The sequence below is a fragment of the Odontesthes bonariensis genome, chromosome 16 (assembly GCF_027942865.1).
Source record: "Odontesthes bonariensis isolate fOdoBon6 chromosome 16, fOdoBon6.hap1, whole genome shotgun sequence".
In the NCBI taxonomy this organism is placed as follows: Eukaryota; Metazoa; Chordata; class Actinopteri; order Atheriniformes; family Atherinopsidae; genus Odontesthes; species Odontesthes bonariensis.
Window position 1 is genome coordinate 28,021,977 of NC_134521.1, and position 14,862 is coordinate 28,036,838.

General features: G+C 39.8%; 2 protein-coding genes across 2 annotated transcripts; both read right to left on the reverse strand.

The window, feature by feature from the left end:
- Nucleotides 1-381: 381 nt before the first annotated feature.
- Nucleotides 382-2,451, reverse strand: znrd2 (zinc ribbon domain containing 2). Its single transcript, XM_075487325.1, has 4 exons — nt 2,395-2,451; nt 1,819-1,967; nt 1,650-1,734; nt 382-1,512 (listed from the first exon to the last, which is right to left on the reverse strand). Exons 1-4 carry the CDS (start codon nt 2,408-2,410, stop codon nt 1,076-1,078), a joined length of 687 nt encoding a protein of 228 aa, XP_075343440.1. The 5' UTR covers nt 2,411-2,451; the 3' UTR covers nt 382-1,075.
- Nucleotides 2,452-6,322: 3,871 nt separating this feature from the next.
- arr3a (arrestin 3a, retinal (X-arrestin)) lies at nt 6,323-12,737 on the reverse strand. The gene is made up of 17 exons (XM_075487326.1): nt 12,649-12,737; nt 11,005-11,036; nt 10,166-10,196; nt 10,014-10,074; nt 9,897-9,941; nt 9,611-9,801; nt 9,320-9,379; nt 9,150-9,226; nt 8,880-9,015; nt 8,673-8,757; nt 8,495-8,567; nt 8,263-8,400; nt 7,851-7,934; nt 7,733-7,756; nt 7,582-7,631; nt 7,422-7,441; nt 6,323-6,825 (listed from the first exon to the last, which is right to left on the reverse strand). Exons 2-16 carry the CDS (start codon nt 11,010-11,012, stop codon nt 7,437-7,439), a joined length of 1,068 nt encoding a protein of 355 aa, XP_075343441.1. The 5' UTR covers nt 11,013-11,036; nt 12,649-12,737; the 3' UTR covers nt 6,323-6,825; nt 7,422-7,436.
- Nucleotides 12,738-14,862: the final 2,125 nt, after the last annotated feature.

The following is a 14,862-nucleotide window of genomic DNA, read 5'->3' on the forward strand; positions in this document are numbered from 1 at the left end:
TGATTTATGGAAGTTTTTCTGTGCCATCAGAGTTTGAATACGAATTTCTAATATCGAATTTTTACAGTATCAAAATCAGACTCTTTTTGAAGTTGATTTTTTTTCCACTGTTGGTTTTTCAAATTCAGAGTCTGATTTTGATGCTGTAAAAATTCGGTATTAGAAATTCGTATTCAAACTCTGATGGCACAGAAAAACTTCCATATTGATTTACTCTGGTTCGTTGACAGAAAACTATTGTGATCAACGCTGAAGCAGAGTTTACTCGCTTTTGATGCCGTAATGAATAAAGAAGTAGTTTCAACTCTTGCATGTGATCTGAACATTGCTGAACCACACGAACATCACCGTCTCACATCCAACACATTTATCCGAAAAAGCTCAAATGAACCTGTTTAATCACAAGACGGTAAAGCACATCAGAAATCTGAGAACACAGAGCAGCAAAAAGTTTGTGGGAAGAGGAAGGCTCGTATTAAAGGACAGCGGTCTTTTAACAACATGCTAGAAACTTTAATTGAAGTCCAACAGTCAAGTTGTATGTTGTTCATCAGCACAAAGTCCTGTGTGTATACTAAAGTTTGCGTTTTCACTGAAATTCCGGGGCTAGGAAACCACCAAATTTTTTAATGTATTTAACATAACCAATCAAAATCTGGGGATTTTATTACGTGTACATGCTGGTGGTTTTTGGATAAAGTTGAGGAAAAAACAGTGGACACAAGTGACCACTGTTTTTTTTATAGATGAGGCTTTGTTTGAAAATGATGCGGGCCAGATGTTCTGAATTGAATATGGACCATGAATGTGCTTTGACAATGCTCGTAAATATAACTTACAATCTGAAAAAGCAGTCGCATGAAGCAGTAACATATTTCTGCCGGATAGAGGCCTACAATCACCCATGAGTATATTGTTAACTTTGACATTTTAATCTTATTTCAAGTGCAATTTTGGACCAATTTTAAATTCAGCTCTAAGCAAGGATTCAGCTAAACCAGAGTCAGTACTCCAAAAGAGAGGCAAGTCGAGACAGCATTCCTATTACTTCAGGGTTTCACCCAGTCCACCATGGTTACTGGCTGAGCTCCTTGAGGCTGCGCAGTGAACTGGCACAGCTGGTGATGAGGCTGCAGAGCTGGATGCTCGACTCCAGCGAGGCTGAACTCTGTAACTGAGTAGTGGCCCAGCGAAGTTTAGTGAGAACAGCTTCCTCAGCTTCCTGCAACAAAGGCTGGAGGACGGGGCTCTGTGGGCTAACAGCGGGACGAGGGGGCGCCACGGTTGTGGTGCAGGCGGGAGCTGCAGGAAGAGGGACAGCGGGTGGAGGCAGAAGGGCTCTTCCCCCAGCGGCAGCGCCCTCGCAGTGCTCCGGTCTGGGCTGAGGGACTGACCCGCTTGCTTGACTCACGGAGGGATCTCCGTTGAGTTCAGGGGCCTGGGACTGTGCAGTGGACTGGGCTGCGAGCTGTCTTTCTCTCACTTGAGATAACGCAGCCTGTGCATTCAGAGCTGAGAGAAGGGACAAAAGGGAGAAGGAGCAGTGATGAGTGGAAGGTCAAATGTGAAGACAGCAGACACAGGAGATAAAACAGCTGGTTTATTTATCATGCCTGGGCATCTCCTGAGGATGCATGAGTTGTACCTACCAGGGTTGTCCTTGTCAACATCAGAGTCCAACTCCTGACATGAGACACAGTAGTTTTTCTGCTGTTTGTCCTGAAGAAGAATAGTCTGGAAAAACAGACACACACGTTACACCACTCCATCTCCCCCATATGGTGTAGATTCAAAGGATAACACACTGCCCTCGCTCACCCCACACATGTCGCAACAGTCTCCCAGCATTTTGTATCCTTTCAGCAGGTAATTTCCCATCAGCTTGCTGATTTTGTCTTGTCGGTCCCTCCGTGCCTGGATCACCTTCATCTCTGCCTCTGTTGGTGGCTCCCACTCATAGTCTTCATCTGCAGGTCAGTAACAACATAAACTGAACTTTATCGCATTCTCACAGACAGCGTTTGTCACAGAATCTGCGACATGTCCAACAGTCTTCACAACGTTGTCAAATGTAGACATGCTGCTTATCTATACAGGCCGATTTTGCCCGCCAGATTCCATAAGACGTTTGGAAAACTCTTTGGTTTAAACATTTTGTCACAGCTGCGTTGCTTTGTAAAGTGACAATCAGAGCCGGGGAGTTCTGTCAGGAAATATTGACAAGCTAGCTAGCAAATCAACCGAAGTAAGATAACAATTATGCACACCGAGGCGACAGAAACTCGGCAGAAATAAAAACCAAACGCGAGAATGACCGTAAATATGAGCGCCGAAATGTTCTAGAACATCACAAACGTCAGAGTTATCAGACTGATAACCGTTAAGCTTACAAACCTCCATTCAAAGCCATGTTGCTCCAATGCTACACGTTGTGCGTGATGACGTCAAATCTTATTTTCTTCTTCGTTTATGGGAAACATAACTGAGTTTACTGCCCTCTACCGGTGGAAAACACCACACCAGTCTTTTGGAAAGTCCCTCAATTTTGGAAGCAAATTCGTCTAATTTTTAATTCAGTGAAATTACATTAATTATATTTCACGTTATTTGTCAGTGCTGGGTTCTGGAGGAAATACCTTAATCATCTACAGTTCGCCTTAACCATATTACTGCTGGGGTGCAGATTTTGGCTGACCTTGCACTGTGCTCCCTGCAGAAGTGCAAAAATGTCTAAGTAAGATTTAATTCATTGAAATCTTGGAAACATTACTTTACATCACTTATCAAGCCTAATTAGCAAATGCTACAGCTTATTTTAGAAAACAAATTACATTTCAGTGATATGTTTGCTTTCAAAGAAAACTGTAAATTAAACTAAAATGAGCAACTCTGTGGTGCATTGGGACTGTTTTCTCACAATAACAAATATTCCAGCTGAGGTCTGTCTGTGCATGCTGCCCCTGTTCCTGTGCAGGTTTTCTCCAGGCGATTTGGTTTAAGTGAGCATGTTAGGTGACTTGATGATTTTAAATCAACTAAAGTAGGGATGCACAGAGTTTTAACCAAGCTAGAGAAGCTATTGTGGACGCGTGGGTGTACGCTGGCACGTTCTGGCTGCCGCTGCTCAACGAGTCTATCTGTCTCCTACCGCTTAGTTAGCGATTTTTCTTTCTAAGTTGAGTTTACTTTTTAAAAACAATCAGGACCTTGTCTTTACTTTGGATTACAGCCCTCATTTGGAATTCTATACCCATCAAAGCTAGACAAACCAGAAACCCCCCCCCTTTGGATTTCTGCCCTCGTTTGGATTGTTTACATCAACTAAGTTCGACTAACCTGAGAGATCATATCTCATTGACAGAACAGAATATGTATCCCTGGGAGGTGCAAAATCAGACACACACTCCGTTACCTGTGGTGTCCCTCAAGGCTCTGTCCTTGGCCCCATCCTCTTCACACTGTACATGCTTCCCCCTGGTCGTGTCATCAGCCGGCATGGAATATCTTTCCACTGCTACGCTGATGACACCCAACTCAACATTAAAACAAACCCAACCCCCTCTGCAGCCCTATCCACAGTTTCCACCTGCCTGGAGGAGATAATGGCGTGGATGACGGCAAACTTCCTGCAACTAAACAGCTCAAAAACAGAAGCCATTCTTGTTGGCACTCCGCACCAGATCCGGTCATCCACTATCACCAGCATCATCTTCTCCGGCCACGACATCCACCTCTCACCCTCAGTCACTAATCTCGGTGTTAGGATGGACCCTCACCTGACCTTTGAGGCTCACATCAAACAACTCTGCAAAACCTCCTTCTTCCACCTCAGAAACATTGCCAAACTCCGCCCCATACTCACTCTCCCTGATTCCGAAAAACTTGTCCACGCCTTTGTCTCCTCCAGGCTGGACTACTGCATCGCACTCCTCATCAGGATCCCCAGCAAGAACCTCCAGCAGCTGCAGTATATTCAGAACTGTGCTGCCAGGATCCTGATGGGGGTGCGGAAGTACCACCACATCACACCCATCCTCAAATCCCTTCTGTCCCACCAGTGCCTCCATGGCACTGTGCCCCCCCTACATCAAAGAACTCATCACCCCCCATTCCTCCTCACGTCATCTCCGCTCTGGACAGGCCAATCTCCTCCAGCTCCAGAGTACAAGGCTCAGGACTATGGACGACTGGGCCTTCAGCTCATCTCCACCCAGTCTGTGGAATGCTCTCCCTGACCATCTAAGGGCACCACAGACTGTGGATTCTTTTAAAAAAGGCCTGAAAACTCACCTTTTTAGAAAAGCCTTTAGTTTGCCTGAAAAATCTTAAAATTATTTTACAGTTTTTTTAAATGCTAGTTTTAAAATGTAGCACTTTGAGGTCATTAAATTGATGTAAAGTGCTTTATAAATAAAATATATTATTATCATTATTGTTTTGTTCAGATGTTTTTGTAATGGATGTTTTATTCCCATTTGCACTAAACTATATAAAGAGCTGATTGCTGTTAATTTTGAAAGTCTACCAACCAAGCTCGTGAAGCTATTAGCCTTTATTATTTAATATTTTGTTTTACATTGGCCTTTGAATCCCTAACTGCACTGACTGAACTAGTTACACTTGTTATATTTTTATGGTTAAGATTGTTTTACTGGTGCACAAGTATTCAATAAATAAGTAATTCAGTACATTTATATCTGTTTATTTGTTTAAAAAAAAATAGGAAAGAAAGTCCGATGTTGCCTTGCACAAAAGAATGATCCCAGTCTTTTCCACACAATGAAACTTACCGGTTGTTACCATAATTCCGCGCTCTTTTTCTGTATCAGTATCGGCCAATACTAAACCTCAGATATTGGTATTGGAGGTGAAAAAAGCGGATCGGTGCATCCCTAAACTAAAGGTATAAGTCGGAGCTTATTGGGAGCTTGTTGTATGTCTCTCCGCTGGCCAGGTATGGATTGGCAACCCAATGTCTTCTGCAAACCTAAACTGTACAAAGCAGGTACAGTTAAAACATTTTTACAGAACTATTTCTAATGAAACATGAACAATTACCTAAAAAAGGTCACAAAGCGATCTTTTCAGCGTTTTACCACCATGTAACCAAAGTCAGACATACTGTATACAAATGGTGTAAATTCAAGACAATTATTACTTTTAGTCCACTATCTAGAGAAAACTTAATGAAAATAAATGCTGTTCATCTGCAGTGTGGTAAAAATCCCATTCCCTCTCCAACATGTCAGGAGCCTGTTGGAAGCCAGAAATGTGGATGGATGACACCAAATTAGATCTTATTGACCGTCTTCTTCTCTTTATTATTATTCATTTAATCATCATCATACAATATGATCAGATACCTGCTCATCACCATCAGTATCACTCATGTTGCAGTTTGGGTCTGTTGTCATGCATTTGGCCGATTGAACAGTTAGTTATAAAATATACGAGTGTATTATTACGGACAATCTCAGGACATCAGTCATTGGAAAGTGACTCATAAAGTAGTACTATTTTAAATGCACAAGCTGTTCTACTAGGGAATGGGTCAGGAATTATAAAGTTATTTTTCTAAATGTCCAAGTCAACAGTAAGTGGAAATTCACATGAAGGTATTATTAGATACTGAAAGCAGAGGTACACATACCTTTGCTCTGTGCAGTTATGGATGTTGGATCATTTTTCTCTCAATAAATAAGCAAGTATAACATTTTCACATGATCTGTGTCACTGAACTCGTTCTGTCTACTATAGGATTTATCTGAAAATTGGATGATATTTTGTTCCCAGATGCATACATTTAGAAAATTTCAAAGTGCTACATTTTCAGTCACCACTGTGTGTGTTATGAATTCTTACTTTTACAGATTTGTTTCGTTGTTATTTTTTCATCATACCTATTCCTTTATCTTTATTCAGTGTTTACTACTTTATTTACTCTCTATCCATTAATCACTCCAGCACTGAAACAGTTAAGTCGTGGAAATCCATTTTACTGAATTGGTATTACGGTATTTTGTTTTGGAAAGATGTATTTGACAGATGGTATGCAATACAAGAATTACATAGATTAAGCACTGAAAGGCCGTGTTTTTGCATCTATGTAGAGTAAATATAAAGTATAAAGTAGACACTGTAGAGAAAGATTTAAAAAAGATTTCAGCACCACGGACAGAGACTGTAAAAACCTGAGGCCTCGTCCCAAAGTGTTGCAACGTCCAATATCTTTCCTCTTAAGGTTGCACTCATACCCTTATCTGATGACGGTTGAAGGTATTTTTCATGTTATTCTGAAAAAAACAAAAACTCATAAACATCATTTGTTTTCAAAATCCTTTTATCGTACATTTGGATTCTTTATGAGTCAAATCAAAGCCATGATCTGGTACATTAAATGCATTATTTCCTCAACAGATGAGAGCATCACAGAAAGCACCATGGCTCAATCTGTTTTTGTACTTCCTGCATCTCATATTTTCAAAGGAGGCGGAAAAAATCTTCGTATGCCCTCTAATGTGTGTGTTTCTACATGAGTCTTGTGTTGGATTCAGATTTGTTATCTAAACACTCTCTCTACAGCTAATTAACAATAATCCGACCGCAAAAACATAACCAACAACACAAAAAAAAAAGAAAAGAAAAAAAGATTGATGTTACATCTTATATCCATGTTGTTTTGAAAAGGACTTTAGTTGCTCGTTATCATTATTTGTTTTCAGGACACCAGTCTTCTTCTTCTTCTTCATTTTGTGTCACTTCCCTTTGTTTCTTCTTCTTCATCTTTCTGCTGGTGTCTTCTCAATCTGCAGAGTAACTTCCTCTCTGGAAAGCAGTAAAAATATGGAGAAGTTGTGACACAGCTTTACATATATATATCATTATCTTAAATGCAGAATTACACGTTAGATTATCACATAGAAGATCTTTGAATTTAATCTACTGTAAATCATAACATTAACTGACTATAATAGTAATTAATCTATTTTTCAATCATTATTCTTAGACCATATGGGGTTCAATTGTTTTCCTCACTTATTATGTCCCTTGAAATCTTTTATTCACAGAGGCATATAGATATCAGTGGAGAAAGCAACGATCATGTATTTTACTACAAAATTAAAAGTAAATTCTAAACCAATTAAAACAAATCCTGTTATCGAAATAAAATTATTGGAATGTATTCATTAATGTTGCAGCTGAGAAAGGTTGAGTAATGACACATTGTTGATTATATATAGTCTTATCAACCTAACTCGACAAAGCAACAAGTAAATCAATTTATTCGTGAGACAGTAACAAAATACACAAGATAAATCTAAAAAAAATCACCCTTTCATATGAAATAATGTGAAGTTGTAGAATAAAGTTATATCCTATGAGTTCTAATTAATAGCTCCAAAACTGGAATTAGTACTTACAGTGATGTGCAACCTTTACTCTGCCCAGTTTGGAGGGATTTTAGAAAGAAGGAAATAATAGGATGAGAGAGTAAAACCATTAGTAAGCATCAACTGTGAGATACACTCTCAGCTTTGACTTACTGAAGCGTGTGCTATTTGAAAAAAAAAGAAAAAGTACCTTCAGGCTTGGGGTGCATCAGGTTCAGTGGCAGCTCCACAGAGACATCACTGCACAGGAAAGAGGCCAATCAACACAGAGGGAAAGTTGGCAATCACTGGTAATTGACTATATGGGCTGTGATATAATTGCTGTTATCGATGCTGCTTACCTGGAAGTGAGGCCGCCCAGCAGGCTGAAATCATACAGAAAGGAAAAGATAAGTTGCTTTTCTCTTTTCAAATTTGTTTTAAACTTTGACTAAAGTGCTCAAATAGACCCTGACTCACCCTCCTCCGGCCACCATCAGGTTGATTTTAATCTTGTAGGTAACCAGGATACCCATAATTTCTTTGTCGACACCCGGCTGCAGCCTTTGGAGGAAGAATTACAGGGATTTAAGGGATAAGTGGGTTTAATTTAGCAAAGTGCTCTATCATTGGGGTGACAGGTAGTTCAACAGTTTGAGCAGGTGCCCTATGTACGGAGGCTGAAGGTCCTCATCACATGTTGGGTGAAACCCAGCCAATGGCCCTCTGCTGCATGTCAAAGACTTTTTGCTGTCTTTCTACTTTTAACTAAAAGCCAGTCGAATTTATATCTAGAAAATGCTTCGGATACACTACATTTTTTAAAACCGTCCAACAGTGAAACCACATATCTGTTTTGTTTGAGTTGTGCCTGCTGTGTTTGTGCACTCACATAGTGGTGGAGGCCAAGTTAGTGTCCTCGTCCTTCAGCCGTCCGTCCAGAGCCAGACCTCTTTTCTCTTTGTTTTCAGACAGATGGGGTGTAATGGTCAGAGCTTTCTCAAAGGTGCCATTGGGGTCCACTGTCTCTCTGTGCAGAAAAAACACAAACAATTGCACACATAAACACATCAAACTGTAAACTGTGATCATTTCTGTATTTCCAGTTTCCTTTCCCTACGTACCCAAACTCTTGGGTAAGAATAGACTTGGTGTATTTGTCTGCCGAGTAGAGGACAATGTCGGTGGTTTGGTCCACTGCGAGAGGAGGAAGAAAAGAGCAAAAAAAACCTGAACATTGCTCTTCTGACAGCCAGGGGATTCGATCTGTGTAAATACATTTCTACAAGCAGGGGTACCCACCACTAATTTTGATTTTCTTGACAATTTTATTGCTCTCGTTATTGATCTTGACTTTGATCGGTATGGCTTCTCCGTGAAAGTACAGCTGTGGAAAACCAGAAAATGAAAACATATTAGTTCATTGTACAGTGACAAATAATAGCCAGTCAGTTTAAGTTGCCAATGATGTTGGAAAATGCATGTAATATCAAATTTTTGGCACTGTACATCTTTCTCCATTGATGCTTCTAGGTGAACTGGTTTGTCGGACATCATGAAGCTTTTGCAGATGTCAGCCTTGGGCCCCGCGCCCACCTGATTGGGAGCAAACTGGATTTTACGGATGACAAGGCGAGCAGTGTCCCTGTTTGGGCAGAAGAGGACAGAAGTACAAGATGATGGTCGAAGAAGGAGAAAAAGGAGAGATAACAAGAGCCAGACAGATTAGTGAGGCAACCAGCTGAAAGGGGAAATGGCCGAAAATGAAGGAAGACCCACTTCTTTTCAACTTTTTCATCAGGGTTGTTTTTCTCCTTGGCAAGGTAAGTTTTTATTTCAAAGTCAACACCACAAGCCTGTAAAGTAAGATGAAATGTTAATAGCTATAACAATCAAAGTTTATGGTATGGGTTGGAGAAAGGCGTTGGTAGATTGACGAGATGGCTGACCTTCCCCTTGTCATCAGGTCCAGGCTGCAGAGAGACTGAGCATGGAAGATTTATTGGAATCTGAAGGAACAAAGAGAAAAGTTCGAGTTATTTATATCTGTCCAGTAACAAACACTATGTTTTCAGTATCTGCTTTTAGGTCCAAATAGATTCTAAGAGTATTATTATCCCACCTCTATTACGCAGAGGTGCAGAAGTATAGTGCAGAAAAAAATTGGGGAAAAAATGTGGCCAATTTAAATCGTACAAGTTTGTTTTTCAGTGAACAACGTCCTTAAAATCTTCCCATACCTCAAAGGAGAATGGGAATGCATTGTCTCCCGCCTTCTTAATCAGGGTGTCATGCATGGCACTCAGTTCGGGCTTGCTGCCATCAGGGTAGATCTGAATCTGGTTGATCCAGATGTCCTTCCTGAAGCACAGGCCCATGAAATCCAGATCTTCAGTACCGTAACGGAAGGCACACGCCAGCTGCACGAAAGCTGTCAACAACACAAGAGAAGATACATCATTTGAAGTGACTCAACCTGCTTTTAAAACGAAACTCCATACGATGAACAACATTTTATGATGTTACCTTTTCTGTCTCCAAAATCGGTTGGGTCCACCTTCACAACGCCGTCTACAAAAAGTTACATGTATCATTAAAACGCTACAGCTGCACACACAAAGTCAAAGTGAAAAAGAAACGCACCAACTCTGTCCACTTGGGAGACATGGTCCACGTAGTCCCTCTTCCCCAGGTAGAGGGTCAGCTGTCACACACATGGAGAGTAAGCAGTTTAGAGTTTATCCATGAAAAGGATTTTTTTTAACAGTGTAGAAATAAGTAGAAAAAAGACTCACCCCTCCATTTCCACTGGTCTTCTTGAAAATCCTATGAGTGACAGGAGAAATACCAATTTAGGACTCATATTTACTCACGTTATCATCAGAAAACTAATCGATGCGATTAGTCCCCACGCCCCCACCTGTTCTTTGCCCATTTCCAAAAAGCAAAGTATTAAAAAATTGAAAAATGTTGCAGAACAGCTATTTAAACAGCTAAAAAGATGATTTGTTTTCTTGGCCTGTGGCAGAAAGGTCAGTGATTCTTTATTTCAGTTTATCCAGTTAGGAATAGCTAAGCGTGGAGCAGCTTTACCTCATCCTGCCCGGATTGAGAGGGTGGGTCAGGTGAGGGAGCCGCGAATGCTGTGACAGTGATCCCAAATAGCTGATTACCCCTGTGATCAGAGGAAGCTGATTACCAGTGTTCATTTCTGAGGCTGTATTCTAAACAACACACCACTGCCTCGGCCCTTAGAAACCACAAATAAAGGACTTTCCAGTGCTTGTCGGTTTTAGGAATCGTCTTTTGTTACTTTGATGCATTTTGATTGTCTGGTGCTGATATGTTTGGTAATTTTCTGTTTAGGCAAGCGCCATTGAAGCAGCTGAGACATTTGATTTGTCATGTGGCCATCCAGATAAATTTCAAATGTCTTGTAATCGTATCTAAGCACCAGAAAAGTACTGGACTCTCAAATGAACAATTGATCACAATCTTTCCACAAGAAAAATGAGGATTGTTGTGCTTTTGGGAGTTAAGGTATTATCTTAAGCTAGATTTAAAGCAAATGAGAAGCCCGGTAGGAAAATGGCCTTTAGTTCACAGACAGAAAATAAATAAAAACAATACTTACTTTGCCATGTCTGGATTGTGTTTTCAAGTGGTCTGTTGGAAGAAAATAAAATAAAAAGATTGAATTGTCAGTGTCAATGAGCTGTAATTAAAACATTAATTCCACACCTTCTGTCAGCTATCTGACAGCTGGAGTGATATTTTGCTTTAAGGGTAGAGAAGGTTAATCCTTTTCGATAAGATTATGCCACTGGTGTTAAAGGGAAGTGCCAAAGCTGTAATTCTCTATCTGCTAACTGGCCTCCATCCAACAGACGCAGGCCTCCAAACAAACAGTAAAGATTTACATTGATCAAGATAATGTCACAATGTGTTCTCCTTGTAAGGTAAAGGTGGTACCAAACCCAATGTTCCAGACAAAGACAGTTAAATGGATAAAACCATTTCAGTGACTTGGACTTGTATTCCTGAACTGAAGGGACACCAAGTCCTGCGGAAGACATCTATAGTTCTGAAATAAAGACAATTGCTGGCAGGTTAAAAGAGATAAAAGCATTTGTTTCATTGCTGTCTGCTTGTTTGTAGGGCTGTCTGTGGGCTTTGCTCATTTTTTTCAGTTTTCAGCTTACTTTCAGATATTTGTCTTTTTTGTTTGCGAGTTCTACATAAAGAAAACAAAAAAAACCCACTTATGTCAATGACAAATGTAATTTTCTTATCACAATAAAAACACGAGTAACAACACCCTCAGGTGTTGACTTTATTATCAAAACCAGGAGACAGATTCTAGTATTGAGGATCACCTCTTGAAACTGTTGTGATGCGCTCAAGTCAAGAGTAAATATGGATGTTGTCCTTCATCTCCTCCTATTCATAAACCTTTTGTAAGCTCGGAAAAATTTTAAGATTATGGACCTTTTTTTTCTTTTGTTTATTTTTCACTGTGGGAGATAAATGGAAAAGGCTGCGAAGGACATTGACTTGCTTGATTCAGAAAGAATTGCTGGACAATATGGGCAAAGTGGGCAAATCTACTGCAATCCAGTAAATCAGTTCTGTACAGTGTTGTCCATCCTGTCAGGGGATTCTTCAAAACATTGTAGTACACCACCAACCCTCCTACCTATTGCTCATTGAGCTCATAAATAAACGTTTGGTCGTATGATCACCGTTCTGCTGACAGGAGCAGAATCTGAAAACTGAGAAATAGACTTCAGAAGACATCACAGCTTTGTGTAAGAAAGCAACTGGTGTGTTTGTGCATTTCAGCACCACGGAGGGCTACAGCCCGGCTGGATTCCTCTTTTCTGATTGGCTCATTGTTGTTCAGTATCAACAACAATGCTTATTATATGACCTATATAACCTGCTGATATGATTCATGGGGAACAACACCTGGACAATGATAGAAAGCAGAGATTTTATGATGACTATCCTGCAAGGAGGGGAGATTTGAAAGCATTTATGCCCAAAGTGTAGGCTGATTTAAATTAAACAATGCATTATTTCTGCTTAGCCCAGCACAGGTTTCAGACTTTTTCCCTTTTTTATGTCAATCATTTTTTTGTTCATGTATAATCTCTAAAGTAAAAGCTTACAAAGTCCCCTGCCCCTCATTAGTATGTTCTCATTCATTCATCTCTCTCAGTCATTTTTACGCCTCCATCCTTCCAACCATCCCTTTATGAAGATGAAGAAGTCTTACCTATTCTCAGTTGCGTGGGACCGTGGCAGAGTGTGTCAGGATGAGATGTGTGTGTGGCACAACAGTTGTTCTGCCTTTTTATAGTGGCTTCCCCCATCTATCGTTCGGATTTAACCAGTTCATCATTGCTGTCCTTCCCTCTTCCGTAATCCAATCAAGAAATCAGCGGTTAGCTGTTTTGAACTACAAGGGGCCAAAATAGTCACCCAGCAAAATCAACAGCCACACTTTATCTGCCACATGGCTGCAATAGTAGTAGGCTGATATTCCCACTCATTATCGCCACACATCAAGGAATAAAACTGACAGCTCTTTTATCCTGGGTTTCATTTCTGTGAAAAAAGGTAGTTGTGATATTTTTAAGAAAGCATGTGTGACAAATGTCACACATGCTTTGTTGGTGTGTTTAATAATAACCTCTAAAGCTGCTATTTTTATCTTGATCTGTGAGCCGGAGCTCACGCTGTCTTAATTAGAAGCAAACATCAGAAGGATTTCTCTTAATTGCATATTCTTCCGTTGCAGAGTTGTTAATAAAAACTGGAAAATGGTAAAGATATTGCATATTAAAGACACATTTTTCTGAGAAGAGGACATACATAAATTCAAAGAGATAAAATTTCTCAAATTTGTTTGGCAAATGATGAAATATGATGAACACTAGAATATTTTTAAAAAGTTTGGTAAAAGGCAAAGATAAAGGGTCTGTTTTCTAATGTTGGAGTCATATGTGGAAAAGTGTGAAAATTCTCTGTATTCAAGTCTGTCTGATGTGAGCAGATTAACGACTCTCAGTCACGTTACGGTACGGATGATGGCGCGTCGACGGCAGTGTCGGATTAAGATGTCTTATTCAGCGCTGTCTCGGTAACATGCCAAAGATTAAATGGGATTAAGTGCATTCCCTGCAACCTTTGAAACCCCATGAACCATTTATGAAGTCTATTATAACAAGCTCAAGTTGAAAGAATGAGGAGGAAACAGCATAAAGTAATAGCAAATAGGCATAAAGTGTGAAAAACTTTGTTTGAAATAAGACCGAAAGTGCTGGCTACATGTAAAAGGTTGAAGATTTTGATTAAGAAGGAGAATAACGCGACTAAAGAGACTAGAGATCTCCAAGGCAACTCTGACGCCCCACAAGGCAAGGGTTACTGTGTTGTACCGGCTCGCTAAACCTTTAATATGTTGTGGCTGTATGGGTTTGGCTGACACTTTTCAAGCTTCACCATCAGTGTGGATATTTCAAGTGAGAAGCTTTAATTGTTAGAGGTTATTTAATAGATACTAAACTTCCTTGCTTTTAGGATATTCTGCTTAACCACAATCGTTCTTGATCTGGAGATCAAATGAAAGATTTTTTATAATGAGGAAACATTGCCTTCATATTTCTCACTGAGTCTGTGAGTCTGTTTGTACTGAAGAGGATCCCCTTCTGAACGTATGCCAGATAACACAGGTGCACACTCATATGGATGAGTAAATTAAAGCTTTGTACTAAAGTACGGATGGGAAGTATTTGTACTGCTCTACACTCCAACCACACTATACTTCAGGGGCAGATATTGAACTTAGTACTCGTGTACATTTATTTGACATCTATTGTTACTACTAGCTGTAATAGTCAGCATAAGCATAGCTTACTAGCACTTTAACACTCTATGATGATAATTTGAATGGTATAAAATAAAATTAGTTGGGATACAGAAAATGAAGCCACTTGACATGATATTAAAATAAGTCAACTTAATATTCAATGGTGGCTTAAAGCAAAAGGAATTAGATGATTCCGTCTAACTGTGTTATGAATACTTTCACATTTTTGCATCTTCTTAGGAAAAATGAGCATGCATTATTGCTGCAATAAGATCCATAAACTTTTTAAAACATTAATCTAAAATGAATAATTACCAGATGATTCTCTGGTTTGGAAAACAAGACGTACAATGACGTGATAGAGACAATATCCCATCTTTCAATTCTAAAATTTCACGTCAGAACATAACTAAAACAATAATACGGTCCTTATAAGGTTTTAAAATTAGGCAGAAATAATAGCATTCACACAATGGCATTACTAAATTCACAAAACCTGAGCCAGAATGTCAAAGTCCACTCTTACTGCTTCCAAGTTAGCAGCCAGGTGCTGCTGATCAGATACACTTGATAAATTGATCATCAGCATGTGAGCACCCCAATAAAAGCGGAAGTTCT

Bases quoted from the DNA above. Each gene is read 5' to 3' on its own strand.
- znrd2 (XM_075487325.1), bottom strand. The intron at 1,735-1,818 runs GTGAGCGAGGGC...CTGTTTTTCCAG, and splicing joins ACTGTTGCGACATGTGTGGG to ACTATTCTTCTTCAGGACAA. The intron at 1,513-1,649 runs GTAGGTACAACT...CCCTTCTCTCAG, and splicing joins TGTTGACAAGGACAACCCTG to CTCTGAATGCACAGGCTGCG.
- arr3a (XM_075487326.1), bottom strand. The intron at 9,802-9,896 runs GTAACATCATAA...TGTTGTTGACAG, and splicing joins CGATTTTGGAGACAGAAAAG to CTTTCGTGCAGCTGGCGTGT. The intron at 8,568-8,672 runs GTGGGTACCCCT...CTCCTCTCGCAG, and splicing joins CAAGAAAATCAAAATTAGTG to TGGACCAAACCACCGACATT.